Source organism: Rhinoderma darwinii, chromosome 2 (genome assembly GCF_050947455.1).
Source record: "Rhinoderma darwinii isolate aRhiDar2 chromosome 2, aRhiDar2.hap1, whole genome shotgun sequence".
Classification (NCBI taxonomy): Eukaryota; Metazoa; Chordata; class Amphibia; order Anura; family Rhinodermatidae; genus Rhinoderma; species Rhinoderma darwinii.
The window spans coordinates 313,160,056-313,175,645 of record NC_134688.1 but is presented as its reverse complement, the minus strand read 5'-3'; the positions used below and the strand labels follow the sequence as shown (position 1 = coordinate 313,175,645).

At 43.0% G+C, this 15,590-nt stretch overlaps 1 protein-coding gene across 4 annotated transcripts in view; it reads left to right on the top strand.

Annotated features, from left to right (window-relative positions):
* Window positions 1-15,590, top strand: part of DCAF6 (DDB1 and CUL4 associated factor 6) — a 712,682-nt gene that overhangs the window by 421,198 nt on the left and 275,894 nt on the right. For all 4 annotated transcript variants that reach the window (XM_075853536.1, XM_075853533.1, XM_075853534.1 and 1 more), the window contains one exon: window positions 5,359-5,470. In XM_075853536.1, the coding sequence (XP_075709651.1) occupies window positions 5,359-5,470 (112 nt within the window). The remainder of the gene's footprint in view (window positions 1-5,358; window positions 5,471-15,590) is intronic.

Genomic DNA, 15,590 nt, shown 5'->3' with positions numbered 1-15,590 from the left:
CTACTGTTTCATTACCAGGGACTTCTACTCAGCCTGATGGTAGTCCTGAATCTACGCTCAAAGATGTGTTTATGGTGGCCACTCGATGTAATTCTGCTCTGTGTGCCCTTCAGATGCAAGTGGGGGCATTATGGAATCTTTGGCTATTAGCAAGCACGATATACAGAAAGTGACGGAGCGCACGACTGCAATGGAAGGTCGGGTGTCAGAGTTGGAGGATACTGTGTCTCCTGTGGTGAGAGACGCCAGACAACAAGCCCAGGAGATTGCGTCCTTAAGGGTGAAGACGGATGATTTAGAAAATAGATCACGCCGTAATAATATCCGCTTGGTGGGTGTCCCTGAAAGAGCTGAAGGAACTAATCCTGATCAATTTTTTTTAAAAGTGGCTCCAGGAAAAAATTGGTCGAGATAATTTGACGCCGTTATTTGCTATTGAAAGGGCTCACCGGGTCCCCACCAGGGCTTTGCCACCTAGGGCTACACCCCGGCCGATCTTAATTAAATTGCTGCATTTCAAGGACAGCGACATGGTGCTTCGTAATGCTAGAGATCATACAGATCTTACTATCAACGGCTCGAATGTGTCTATTTATCCTGATTATTCCGCAGAAGTGCAAAGAAGGAGAGCAAAGTTTCTGGAAGTTAAGCGTAAACTACGCAATTTGAATGTCGCATATGGTATGATATACCCGGCCAAGCTTTGTGTGGCGGCACTGGGTCAGACTCATTTTTTTTGCTACTCCGCCGGAGGCCATGTCCTGGATATAACACCATGAGAGGCGTCTGCGACGAGATGATGGAGGCGACACTTGAAGATCCTCTACTTCCGCTTGGCCTTGGAATGTGCCTTTTTTGTTTGAGACTGTGGCTAGTCAGTTCCAACTTGTCTACTACTGCAAGATTCTGTGCTGATTGCTGGACCACTCTGCTGTAACTGTTTACTTTTACGAAAAAAAAATTTGTTTTCTTTGTTTATACATATTTACTTATGTCTGTTGCGCACTTGTAAAATGTGAATCTGTTAGTTATTTTCCTACAGATTGTGGGAGAACTGTCTGTTTTCCCTTTTCTTTTTGTATGCTGTCTTGTTGTACATCACACATGGTTCTTACAGACAGCAATGCAGTTCAGGGTAGTCTATTGCTATTTTGGTGTCTCCTTCTTCTGGATGCTGGTTAATTTGGAGATTCGTATTGGTTACACTACCAGTTTTTTGGCTGGGGCTATATTTTAATACCCCCCGCCTTCGCATTTCGGAGGCTGAAAATGCTGTCTTATATTTTTTTGTGTCTTGTTGGGTATGTTCAGGGGTGGGGGTGGGTTATGGTAACAGGGTGAGACATTTGCTATTTTTGGTGTGTCTTTATGGCGGGGACGGTTAATCTTCTGACGTGGAATGTTTGGGGTTTGAATGATGCTACTAAACGCTATGCCATCTTTAATGCCTTGCAGGATCGTTTACCTGCTTTAGTGTGCCTGCAAGAAACGCATTTATTACCTGATTCTGTTCACTTACTTAAACGGGCATTGGTTGCACAGGCGTTTCATTCCACGTTTCCCTCTTATTCTAGGAGTGTCAGTATCCTGGTTCATAGAAGTGTGCCATTTGAATGTATTAAGTCAGAAATAGACAAAGAGGGACGATATGTATGATTGTATTGTAAACTGTATGGTATTTTATGTATTGTCATTGCAATCTATGTTCCGCCTCCCTTCTCTAAGTACAGTGTTTCGGTTGGCTCTGGAGTTTTCGGTTCATGATCCGGAGGCTCCTTTGGTCGTCATGGGTGATTTTAATAATTATCTTGATCCGACATTAGATAAATTCCCAGTGGCTACTACGACCCTTTCTCCAGGTCTTACCACATTTGGTCAGTTTTTGAGGAAGTTGGACCTGCTAGACCTTTGGAGGCTCCGGAAGCCAAACCTGCAACAATATTCATGTTACTCTGCTTCTCATAATTCCTTATCTCGGATTGATTTATGTTTGGGAAATAATAGGTTGTTATCCTATGTTAAAGATGTAAAATACTTACCTCGTTCTCTGTCTGATCATACTCCTGTATTGGTGACACTGGGTTTGCAGAGAGTGGCATGTAATAGACGTCCAGGCTGGAAGCTTAATCCATTTTGGTTAAAATTGATGGGTGGGGGGGGGGGGTACTGGTTAGATTGCAGGAATACTTTCAACAGAACGTGGGCTCCACTTCTTTGCTAGTTGTTTGGGATGCTATGATGGCCTTTTTTAGAGGTATATATATATAAGAGATATCTAGGGTTAAACGTAAAACTAGAGCGTTAGGAGAATTGAAACGATCTAGACTGCAGGACACGGAGGGGCGGTATGTAGTAGACCCTACACAGGAAAATTTGAAACACTGGAAGGAAGTGCAGGAAGCACTTTCAGCACATGATAGACAGATAGCGGAAAATAAATGCATGTTTATGAGGCAGAGATATTTTGAGGAGGGGGAGCATACTGGTCATCTATTGGCTACTGTGGATAGAGCACAACAGGATGCACACTTCATGTCAGGTATTTGGAATGGGCAGGGCTCTCTGGTTACGGATTCGGAAGGTATACTGACTCAATTTTGTGACTATTATAGATCTTTGTATGCTTCTAGAATTGGGGTCACCACTGAGGGTCTGGCTGCTTACTTAGATGGTATTCCTTTGCCATCTTTGTCGGCGGAGCAGTGTAATTTGTTGGAAGCGCCTCTCACGCTTAAGGAACTAACGATGGCGTTAAACCACATGTCCAATGACAAGGCCCCTGGGACTGATGGGTTTCCCGTGGAAATATACAAACAATATAGTGATTTGTTATTGCCACACATGTTGTCCGTGTTTCAGGAGGCAGAGGAGAGGGGGAGACTACCGGCTTCTATGATGGAGGCACTCATTGTTGTTCTTCTGAAACCGGATAAAGACCCCAGGTGCACGGAATCTTACAGTCCAATTTCCCTATTTCTCACGGATATTAAACTGCTGGCTAAAGTCTTGTCCCTTCGGTTGGGGGGGGGGGGTTGTTACTACCCTGGTGCACGTTGATCAAGTGGGCTTTATGCCATCTAAATTCAGTGCTATTAATATTCGTCGCTTGTTCCTGAATCTCCAGGTGGTCCCGGATAATCCTGGTGGTAGAGTGGTATTGTCCCTAGATGTTTGATAGTGTGGAATGGAGTTATTTGTGGGCCGTCCTGGAGAGAATGGGATTTGAGCCCCGATTTATCTCTTGGGTAAAAATTATGTACTGCGCCTCGGGTTCGGGTGAATAATTTGGTTTCTGATGTTTTTGTTCTGGAAAGAGGCACAAGGCAGGGGTGTCCTTTATCCCCTGTACTCTTTGCCCTGGCCATAGAACCTTTGGCAATTAAACTTAGGATGACTTCAGAAATAGTGGGGTTTAAGTATGGAGGGTTGGAGGAGAAAGTGGCCTTGTATGTTGATGATATTCTTTTGTTTTTGGGGGATGTGCGGGAGAATCCTTGTCTCAGGCTGTCAGTACTATCACTCTATTTGGTGAATTCTCCGGTCTCACTATTAATTGGAATAAGTCGGCTATGCTTCCTGTGGATCCGTTAGTAGATTCTCTGCCATCTAGTCTGGCTATGGTTCCTGTCACGTCGCAATTCAAATACTTGATGCAGATTACTCGGGTCTTTGATTTTATTCCTCTGAACATGTTGGCGCTTCTGGGAAAGTTCAAAATGAAGACTGAAGCCTGGGGTAAATTGCTGTTGGGATTGGTGGGCAGAATCAGTTTGTTGAAAATTATTTTAATGCCGCAATTACTCTATGTACTTCATAATTTGCCGGTCTGGATCCCTAAATCTCTGTTCTGCAGAATTGATCACATTTTTTGTGGATTTATATGGGGAAGAGGTACGCCCAGAATTAAGCTAGAAACATTACAGCTGCCCACTGACGAGGGGGGTTTGGCAGTTCCTAACCCTCAGATATATTTTTTGGTGGCGCAGTTGCAACATTTTAAGGGTTGGGGGCTGTCAGACTGTGGAGGTTCCAGTGGTATAATATTAAAGTATTTGTTGGGTAATGGCCCTTTACTTTCCTTGCTGGAGGCACAGCGATTTAGACTTCCAGGGAAATCCAAGGTATCACAGGGATTACTCGGCTCATTCCTTTATGGCGGAATGTCCAGGCATGGGAGTTATATCAATTGCAGAGGTTTGAGCAATGGGAGTCTTCCGGAGTTATTTTCATTTCGTATGTATATAAGGAGTGTGTACTTAAGTCTTTTCAACAGTTGAAGGAGGAGTTTGCTTTACCTAACACTTTCTTCTATCAGGAGTGTAAATAGGAGGGATAGGGGGGGGGGTGGAGGTGTTGGTGAGGTGCTATCCTGAGCTGTACTCATCTGAAATAAAGACCCCCACCAGCAGAAATTGCTAAGTATCTAAAAGGGATGTGATTGCCGAGTTTAGAGGAACATATGAGGACTACGCTTGATTCCACTTTTACTCTTCAGGAACTCAAGCAAGTTGTAAGAAATAGCCCAAAGGATAAGTCCCCCGGATGCGATGGGCTTACAAGTGAGGCGTTCTTGAAATATGGAAGCATACTATGCCTACTGCTCTTGGAAGTAGTAATTAGCTCCGGTACAAAAGATATATCCCCCCCTTCAATAAGGGAAGCCTTGGTGGTATTGATCCTGAAGGAAGGGAAGGATCCTTCTAAAGTAGCTTCCTATAGACTGATTTTCCTAATGAATTTGGACTATAAGTTTATAGCAAAAATGTTGTCAAGTTGGCTGAGAGGTGTGATAGAGGTGTTGTAAATACACCCAGACCAGTCCGCTTTTATCCCCGTGAAAGCTACGTCTGGTAACATACGACAATGTTTTTGGCTCTTATGGGGGATTGGCAGGATTTCAGAAGCCCTGCTGTGAAATCACCTGATGCGGTCAAAGCACTTGACCACGTCGAGTGGGCCTACATATGGGAGGTCCTTTGGAGATTTGGATTCGGGAGGCAATATATAAAGTGGGTTAGGCTTCTATTTGCAGAAGCCATGGCAAGAATTAGTCTAAATGACTAAGCCTCCCCCTTATTCCCCCTTTCACCCTTATTATTCGCCTTGATGATTGAGCTGTTGGCACAGCAATTAAGAGAGAGAGAGAGAGGGGACCTATGTGAAATTAGAATAGGAGGGATGGAAGATAAGGTGCGGCTTTATGAAGACGATGTGTTGATTTTTTTTTGAAGAAGGTATGGGTATACTTATTTGTATTGTAGATATAGTTGAGTTCTATCAAATAAAATGCAAAAGAAAAATGTTGGCATACATTTTAGTTGTTTGTTGGTGACCATTTTATGTTAAATTTTTTTAAAGAAACCGCCAAATTCAGTCCCGAAGCTGAGACAAGTGAGCCTGTATTGCAATTACACTACAGTACAGAAGGAACTACCACAAGTACAATAAGACTGGACTTCACAGATGAATGGTAAATAGCTACAATGTTCATAATGATATAATTTTATGACTTTTAAATCTGGAGTGACATTATTAACAAACTATTAACTGAATAAATATGTGTATAGTGATCAGTAAACTTATGCAATTTTATGTATGCTTTATACTATATGGCCAAAAGTATGTTTACATCTGACCATCACATCTCTATGATCTTGTTGGACATCCCATGCCAACAAAACCATGGGTTGGGTTCCCCATTGCGGTTATAACAGCCTCCACTCTTCTGGAAAGGCTTTACACAAGATTTTGGAGCGTGTCTGTGGGAATTTGTGGCCATTCAGCCGAATTGGCTCGCAATTGGCATTCCAATTCATCCCAAATGTGTTTGATGAGGTTTAAGTCAGGGCTTTGTGAAGGCCACTCGAGTTCCTCCACACCATGCGTTTATAAACCTTGCTATGTGCACAGGTGCACAGTCATTGTGGAACAGGAAGGGGCCTTCCCCAAACTGTTGCCACAATGTTGCAACCATACAATTTTCTAAAATGTCAATATATGTTGTAGCACTGGAAATAAGGGGCTTAGCCCAAACCCTGAAAAATAGCCCCAGAATATTACCCCTCCTCCACCAAAATTTACAGTAGGCACTATGCATTTCATTAGGTAGTATTATTCTGTCATTTGCCAAACCCAGAACCATCCATCAGACTACCAGATAGTAAACATGATTTATCATTTCAGAGAACATGTATCCACTGCTTCAGAGTTTAGTGGCAGTGTGCTATACACCAAGGCTTCTCCATCTTTTTTTACTGGGGCCTCACCAGCCAAAACATGTTGATGACGGGGCCTCACCACAATGCTAAATTAAACATTTTGCAGCATTAGACTAATAGGGTTCAGCAGACTCATAGTTATGAGTCATCTGTTTATTCTCCAGCAGCCTCCTTTTGCCCATGTCACCACTTCCTGACAGCTGCATGTATACACGGCAGGATTCAGTCACTGGTGAGAGAGGTAGGGGGAGTGTTCTCCTCAAGAATACTACAACTTATAGCTTTGAGTTTATTCTTTGTTAGTCTCTATTAGCCAAATAGCACAATATTTTTGTGTGTGCAATTTAGGCTGATAGTATAGTGGACCTGTCTCCATAATTAGCTTTCCTGAAACAGGGCACCATATTCAGGTGAAAGATACGCTTTAAAAAAATGTTTTGGTCTGTGGGCCACATTGTCAGATTGTACCACTCACTAGGGCTCCAATACAACTTGGAGGGTATATTCTATAAATGTCTGATAAGTAGGGGTAGACCTCTGGGACTTACACTTATTAGAACAATGCCGTTATCCCCTGTTTGCACGCGTAAGCACAGTTTTCTCTTCTGTAGATTATGGGAGTTACTCCCAAAAACTACAATGGAAAGAGCCACATTCTTGCACAGCCACCTCTCCGCCTCATCTCTTCCTCTCTGGAGTGCCAGAGAGATCCCCAAATATGGGGTTGCCAGAAATGGCTGGGGGCCACAGAATAGCATCGCTGGCCGTATGTGTGTCCCAAGCCGCAGGTTATGCACCACTGCTTTAAACACAGCTCATTTTCCAGTCTCTATTTTAAGGATGCTTACAGTGAAAAAGTCATCATTGACATCGAAGGATTTTCTTGGGAGCAGAATGAATACTATAAAGACAAAATCTCTGTCTTCTCCCATTTTTTCCTTTATGTAGATCAGCAGTGACTTGCATTAAAGGGATTGTCCCACAAAACAATATGTATCCCCTATCCACAGGATAGGGGATACATATGTGATCGCTGGGGGTCCGACCACTGGGACTCCCAGCAATAAGAACGGGGGACAGAAAGTCCCCCGAAGTGCTCCATGACAAGCTTGGCACTTCCGTGGTCTGTGTCCAGCTTGGGTGTCCTGCAGCTCCATAGGAATGAATGGAGCGCCGGTCACGCATGCGCACAAGCATGACTGGTGCCCCATTCATTTTTATGGAGCTGCTGGACACGAACCACGGGGGTCCGATGCTTCTCATGGAGCACTTCGGGGGACTTTCGGTCCCCCATACTCCTTATCGCTGGGGGTCCCAGTGGTCAGACCCCCAGTGATCACACATGTATCCCCTATCCCGTGGATAGGGGATACATGTGTTTTGTGGGACAACCCCTTTAAATCACTATTACCACTAATCTATATGTAGGGAAATGCAGGGAACACAAATTATTTGTTCATTTCTACCCTGAAAAATATATTGTGGGGGTTAAAAAGATAAAACAAAGAAATTACCCCTCTTCCCTAAAAAAACTATTTAAAAGAATGTTTTATTCTGTACCCCCACTCGTGATCTCCCCACCGAGCCTGTATCTGGCGTGAAGAGACGCTCCGGCATAATGGGCGGTGCCGTTGCCATGGCAACCGCATGACACCCGGAAAGTATCACGCATGCGTCCATTTCTAAGGCCCTGTTCACACAGCAGGGTTTCTCTGCCGTTTTTTTAACAGACGTCACACTGTGGCGGTGAAAACAATGCACCCCAAATTACTGGTCTGTCAAAAAATGGAGCAAGCCCTATTTTGGGCCATTCTTATGGCCACACAACTCCCATAGGACTCTGTGGGGCCATGTAAAACACCGCCGTCACGTGGATGTAATCCGAGTGTCGGCCGTGCTTTCTGACACTCACTCTCTCCTCCTCACAGCGCTAAGTGCATGTGATTAGATTTTTTGCCAAATACCCTGTCTAGGAGCGGAGCGCCTGTCTAGGACCGGAATTCCCCCAGAGCTTTTCCGACGCTCTAGCCAAGGATTCCGCACCAGGAGAAGCCACTGGCGTCACTTTCCATAAATGGACAGTGACGTCAGGGGCTCCACCTGAAGCGGAATCCCCAACCTGAGCGTTGCCGATGCTCTGCCCGGGGATTCCGCTCCAGGAGAAGCCCCTGGCATCACTATCCATATATGGGCAGTATGCAATGGAAGAAAGGAACTGCAGCACTCAAGATAATCCAAAGAAGTGTATTTGATTTATTCACCAAGCATAAAAACACTTGCAACGTTTCAACCCATGAATGGGTCTTTATCAAGCGTGCCTGATAAAGACCCATTTATGGGTTGAAACGTTGCAAGTGTTTTTATGCTTGGTGAATAAAATCAAATACACTTCTTTGGATTATCTTGAGTGTTGCAGTTCCTTTCTTCGCTTGCATGTGGATTGTCTCCCTTGGACCTGGGATTCTTTACTGTGTGCACCACCCAAGTTTGGGTAGTTGTCCTTTTACACTGAAGAATTTTTTGTGGCTGTGCTGCTGTTTTCCTGAATAAAATATATGGACAGTGACGTCAGGGGCTCCTCCTGAAGTGGAATCCCCAGCCAGAGCGTTGCCGATGCACTGGACTGGGATTCCGCTCCAGGAACAGCCCCCGATGTCACTATACATATAGAACGCTTTAAGAGACATAAAATCTTTAATCACATTCAAATGTCACCGCAACATTGTGTTTCTCCAAGAAATGCACTGGTTTAAAGACAAACGCCCTCCATTAAGCCCTTCGTGCAAAAGGACGTGAATGTATATCCATGTCAAGAATAACTTAATGCAAATGGGCGTACAGTCACATCTTGAAGATGAAGCGGGCACAGGAGCTGTGTCCACGCCATCTTCAGTGGTTGTCAACTGTAATATACAGCAGACATCCCGCTGCAACGGCGAAGATTGGAGTTATCTCCGATCGGCACCGTTTAACCCCATAGGTGCTGCTGTGAATAGCAACCGTGACTTCTAAGTGGCTGACAGAGGTAGGAAGCTAACTCTGTACCACTTCGGCCACTTGCAAGTGATTGTGGGGTACCGATGGTTGATATAGCTACCAGGAAGCCTATCAAAGGCCTCCTGGTCGGCCAGTGTATTGTACATGGGATCAGAAGATCAGGCCTTCAAGTCCCCAAGTAACTGTAAAAAAAAAATATATATTTTTTTACAAACGTAAATAAATATGTTTTAAGTCATAGAAACAAGAATAGCCGTTTCCCTGATCAAGTCCTTTATAATTGGAAAAAAATTAAAAACACTATACATAATAGGTATCGCTGTGTTCGTACCTGAGGTTCGTGAGGTGGGAAAGTAGTAAAACGTAAAAAGAAATATATAAATTTGGTATTACTGTAATCATATTGGCCCACAGAATAAAGTTAACATGTTGTTTATACTGCACGGTGAACGCTGTAAATAATAAAAATAAAACTCAGTGCCAGAATTGCTGTTTAGTCTTCTCGCCTCCCCAAAAATTAACTTAAAAGTGACCCAAAAAAATCGCATTTACCCCAAAATGAAACCAATAAAAATGACAGTTCGTTCCACAAAAACCAAGCCCTCACACACTCTGTCAACAGAAAAATAATACAGATGAACCTCGTAGATGCAGCTGAGATATGAACATTTTAGGGCCTTGTGATGCTTACAGGGCTAGTGAAGAAGTCAATGATTAGGCAATACTGGAGTGCAGATATTTTGTACAATACCCTCATTTACCATGTAGCCGTGTCTCTTGGTACATAAAGCTGGCCATTCACATCATACAGATGGCATTGTATAATGCTTACTTGCTATCCTTATGTGCAGGTCAGTTGGGAACATTCCTTCATCTTTAAGAGGTAATTATAATTTCCCTAATATTTGAGAACCGGGGAGTGTTCAAGCACCTATTCCCCAAAACGTGATCATCGCAACATTTAGAGCGAAGTTCCCCAAACTGCACATAATGGAAGGACCCAAAAAGAGTGCAGAGTGTGTTTCAGAAAGGGTATCAGAAAGGAAACATTGCGACATCTTAGAAAAAAACCTGGCCTGTTCATGAAGGACTGGTTCTGGCTGGTTTGGTTTTATTATTTATTTACTCAATTATTACTTCAACCTATTATGCCCTGATGTACTCCGCCCATCTTACATATACCCTGATGTACACCACCCAGTTTACATATACCCTGATGTACTCTGCCCAGATTACATATACCCTGATGTACTCCGCCCAGCTTGCATATACCCTGATGCACTCCACCCAGCTTACATATACCCTGATGCACTACGCCCAGCTTACATATACCCTCACATTAAAAGCTGAAACACCAGTAAAATCCTAAACAAAACTGCTACCACACAAAATCTGCGCTCTAAAAGCCAAATGGCGGTCCTTCCGAGCCTGGCAGTGTACTCAAACAGCCGTTTATGACCACATATAGGCTATTACTCTATAGAGAACCTGCTTAACAATTTATTGGGTGTGTTTCTCCAGTGGCACAAGCTGATCACAAGATATTGGGCACTGAAATGGCATATCTGTGGAAAAATGGCAATTTTGAGTCTGCAACAATTATTGTGTACTAATTTCTGTAAAAACACCTGTGTGGCCAAAATGCTCACTATACCTCTAGATGAATTCCTTAAAGGAAGTAGTTTCCAAAATGGGGTAATTTCTCGGGGGTTTCAACTGTACTGGTGTCTCAGCCCGATGCAACATGGAGTCCGAAAACTAGTTTTGTAAAATCCCTAATCCAAAAACAAAATTGGGCTCCTTCAATTTATAGCCTTGCTATGTATCCAAATAGCAGTTTACAACCACATATTGGGTATTGCCTTACCCGGGAGAAATAGTGGAACACATTTTGAAGTGCCGTTTCTCCTGTATTTCTTGTAAAAATTAAAACTTGAGTTAAAGCTACATATTATTGGAAAAAATATAGATTTAAATTACCATGGCCCAATTCTCATAAAATCTATAAAACACCTGTGGGTCAAAATACTTACTACAGGGGCGTGTCTTGGCTGCCGAACATGATGGCCGCTTGAGAGCTCGGCTCCTGCACCACTCTAGCTACTTCATGGACTAATGCCTCGAATAGTGCTCCGTTCGGCAACAGCTTAATTGACCTGGTTAAAGATATCCACCGAGATGCCTAGACGCTGACGAGACCTGCCCGACTTACGGATTTTTATCGTTCTCGCCGTGCTGACTAAGGACAAGATGGCGGAGATGCATATTCTCAGGCCGGATCACTCACCTCCGATCCTCCTCGGCAATCCCCGTCACTACACACGTCGGAAGCAAAGGTACAGAGAAGGAATGGCTCAGTACCTACTCTGGCTCTCCTACCATTGGCCGCCCAAGATGATCTCCTTGACGGTCATTCAGAAAACCCGACTTCCGGTAGGTGCGGGTGCCATCTTTCTCACTCCAAGCACGGCTCTGCTCCTTCCTCTCCGGCGTCTGAGAGCTCCAGAAGCCTGTCGCAGCAGAGACAGCGACTACTCTCTCCGTACTCACCAACAGATAAGGTAGGGGTCATCATACCCTGTGATCCCCTAACCCCTGAATATGGTGACATTCTGGGAGATTTACCTTCCTCCATGAACTCTGTTACTAAGCTTACTATGAAAACCATGCTGCAAGCTCTCAGCACTTCCCTACATTCCGGCTTTGCAAAACTTCTTCGCTCTATGTCTGTGGCAGTGCAAGAAGGTGAGCACAGAGTGCAACATGTGGAATCTAAAATCAGTGAATTTGTTGCTTCTCATAACGAATTAATGGACGCTCACTATGACAGCAGATGAGGTCTCTCAAGATAGAGCTAAACTGGTGGACCTAGAAGATAGATCCCGCTGGAATAATGTCAACTTTTGAGGGATTCCGGAGAATGTTGCAGCATCGGATTTGGCCAATTATGTACAGGGCTTTATCAAAACTATGCTTCCTCGATGCACCCCTAGAGATCTTATCATTGACAGAGACCAAAAGATTTGACATATGACGTTCCACGCAATGTCTTTGCCCGCGTCCATTTCTATTACATCAGAGAGCTACTGATGGCATCCACTTGGAAAAAAGATGCTCTACCTACTCAGTACAAAATTCTGTCTATCGTCACGGACTTATCTGCTGTAACACTACAAATGCGCAGACAACTAGCCCCCGTCACACTGGCCTTACGTGATCACAAGATTCTCTACTGCTGGAGCTTCCCAGTTCGTCTGCTTATTCACCACATCAACTCTCTTCACGTTATCCGGACCCTCGCAGAAGGTATCACCCTCTTGGGACAGTGGGATATAACGAAGCCTACCCCTGAAAAACCTTCTAATACCTACCCCCCTAGACTGCGAGATGGTTGGCAAGTAGTGAGCCAACGTAAACAACAATTCTCTACTGCCTTGTAAAAATACCTGGAGTACTTAATTTGCAGCTCATCTAGATCCATATGAGGATTCACACACCTATCCTTTTGGTGCAGAGGCGACCATCTTAGTCAACATCAAGCTGACTGTTCTTTCCCCCCATTTGTTGAACAGCCTTCACTGTTCCTGTATGTTGTCTTCTAGAGGACGCATGAAGTCCCGTTTTGATTGTTTGCTGTTTTACCTATTGTTTTCCATTTTAGCTAGCAGATTCATGGAAGATTGGTCTTCTATTGGACGAAACTGTCTCACCATGATTCACTTTACTTCTGGTACTTTTATGATACAGACTTGTACTGTTTACTTTGATGTTCTGCAGTCACCAGCACACCTTCTCCCTGTACAATGGTTGTTACAATAGCTTCCTTGAATGTCAAAGGCCTTAATAGTTCGCACAATGTGGATGGAAGCTAAATCTTTGGCATGTGATATTATCTGTGCCCAAGAGACACACCTTTTGCAAAAAGATGCGTCTCGAATTACCCACAATCTCTTTCCCCATATATATACCAATCTCACTTTACCACTAAAACTAGAGGTGTTCTGGTGGCTGTTAAGAATTCCGTTGCCTTTCAACCAATTCAGGTCCACATCGACCATAAGGGTCGCTTCGTTATTTTGCTATGCATGATTAATAATGTGACGTATACGTTGGTGAATTTATATGTACCCAACAGACACCAACTCCGCTTCTTCTAAAAAGTAATTAGGCTTGTTCATAAATTTAAGCAAGGCAGAATAGTAATATGTGGGGACTTTAATTCTATAATTGATACCACCCTCGATAATATGAATCCCTCTCGCCAGCTACTAACTCCACTGGGAAATTTAATTTGGAAACATGACTTATATGATATATGGCGTGCTCAACATAGTGCAGAAAGGGACTATTTGTTTTATTCTCAGGCTCATAATAGCTACTCCTGTGTTGACATGTTTTTGGTAGATAAAGAGTTACTCCTCTCTTCTAAATGTTCAACTATTGAGACCATTAAGTGGTCAGATCATGCCGCTATTTCCCTATACCTGGAGGAATATAATAATGTGAATCAGAATAATCTCTGGAGATGTAACCCCTTTTTACTCTCGCATTCTGCCCACAAACAAACTACAGAAACAGAGCTTCGTGAATACTTCCTGACTAATGACAGTTCAGACATAAATGACATGCCCACAAAGCATTCATTAGAGGTACTCTCATCCGTTTGGGACACATAGTGAAAAAACAATGCTTAGCCACAATTTCCTCCCTTCAACACTTAGAATCCCAGAATAAAACTACACAAACCCTGCAACAAGCGGAACAATTATTTAATCTTTGCCAACGCCTCCGCTGTAGCCTTTTATTTGATTATGAAAAGAATCTTTAAAAAAAACTAAGGCTATATATTATTCACAAAATAACAGAGCCGGTAAATTGCTAGCAATACGTCGTAAAACCCAACATCAGAAATCGAAGATCCCGTTTCTCATAGACCCCCACACTAAAACTAAACAGACACATCCTAAAAACATAGCCAATCAATGTAAGAACTTTTACTCATCACTCTATATCCTAGGTACGTACCCTTTTTCTCCTCATCCGTCTGAGACGGACATACAGAATTTTCTTCGCAACCTGGCCTTACCTACACTCTCAGAGAGACCATTATCTAGCCTAAATTCCCCAATACTGGGAGTAGAGATTTACACTACAATCCAGCAACTACTTAATGGTAAATCCCGTGGTCCGCATGGTCTCTCTAATGTGTATTACAAGTCTTTACAAGGCATTTTAACTCCTTATATTTTTTCAGAAAGCTATGTCATCTGAATCCATGACAGCAGAAAACCAATCTGCTTTAATTGTAACTATTCCAAAACCGGGCAAATCCATGGACGCTCCTCAGAATTTTCGTCCTATATATCGCTATTGAACACAGATGTAAAGCTTTATGCAAAAATTTTGACTACAAGACTTGCCCCTGTTTTGCCCTCATTGATAGGAGAGGATCAAGTAGGATTTGTGAAGGGTACACAGGCTTCAGACAATACACGTAGAGTGCTAGGCCTAGTATATCATATTGAACAGTCCCATTCTCCATTGGTTATGTTAGCCCTCGACACTGAAAAAGCTTTTGAACGTATACACTGAGCTTATACTTTTTCCACCCTCGATACAATGGGTTCCAATGGGACGATACTTACGGCTATTAAGGGACTATATTCAAATCCTTCCGCTAAGGTCTACACTAATGGTGTGCTATCAGATAGTTTTCAAATCACCAATGACACTAGACAAGGATGTCCATTATCCCCACTAGTGTTTATCCTATCCATGGAACCATTCACACAACTTTTAAGAACGCATGCCGATATCCACAGGATACAAATCGGAAATAGAACTCATACAATATCATTATACGCGGATGACATTAGAATCTTGCTATCATCCCCAGTGGTTTCTCTGGAATTTGCTTTGGAATGTATTCAAACCTATGGGTGGATCTCTTTATAAAAACGTAATACTCAAAGTCCCAAATACTACCGCTGAATCTTTCCTCCTCGACACTTCATCTTCTTGAAAACAAATATCCCTTTGACTGTCTGGAAGGTGGTATCAAATATCTGGGCATCACTTTGACACCTCTACATAAATCCCTATACTGAGCTAATTATGAACCCTTCCTAACATCCATTCAATTAGAGACTACTAGACTACATCAATTTGAAGTATCATGGGTGGGTAGGGTCGTCACTTTTAAAATGTTATTACTACCAAATCTCTTATATTTATTTAGAACGGTCCCAATAACTATTCTGAAGTAATTTTTTTGCTGCCTTCAACAGATTCCCGTGGTATACATATGGTCCTATCATAAACCGAAAGTTGCTTCCTATATACTGACCAGAAATAAAAAAAATTGGGTTGATTGGG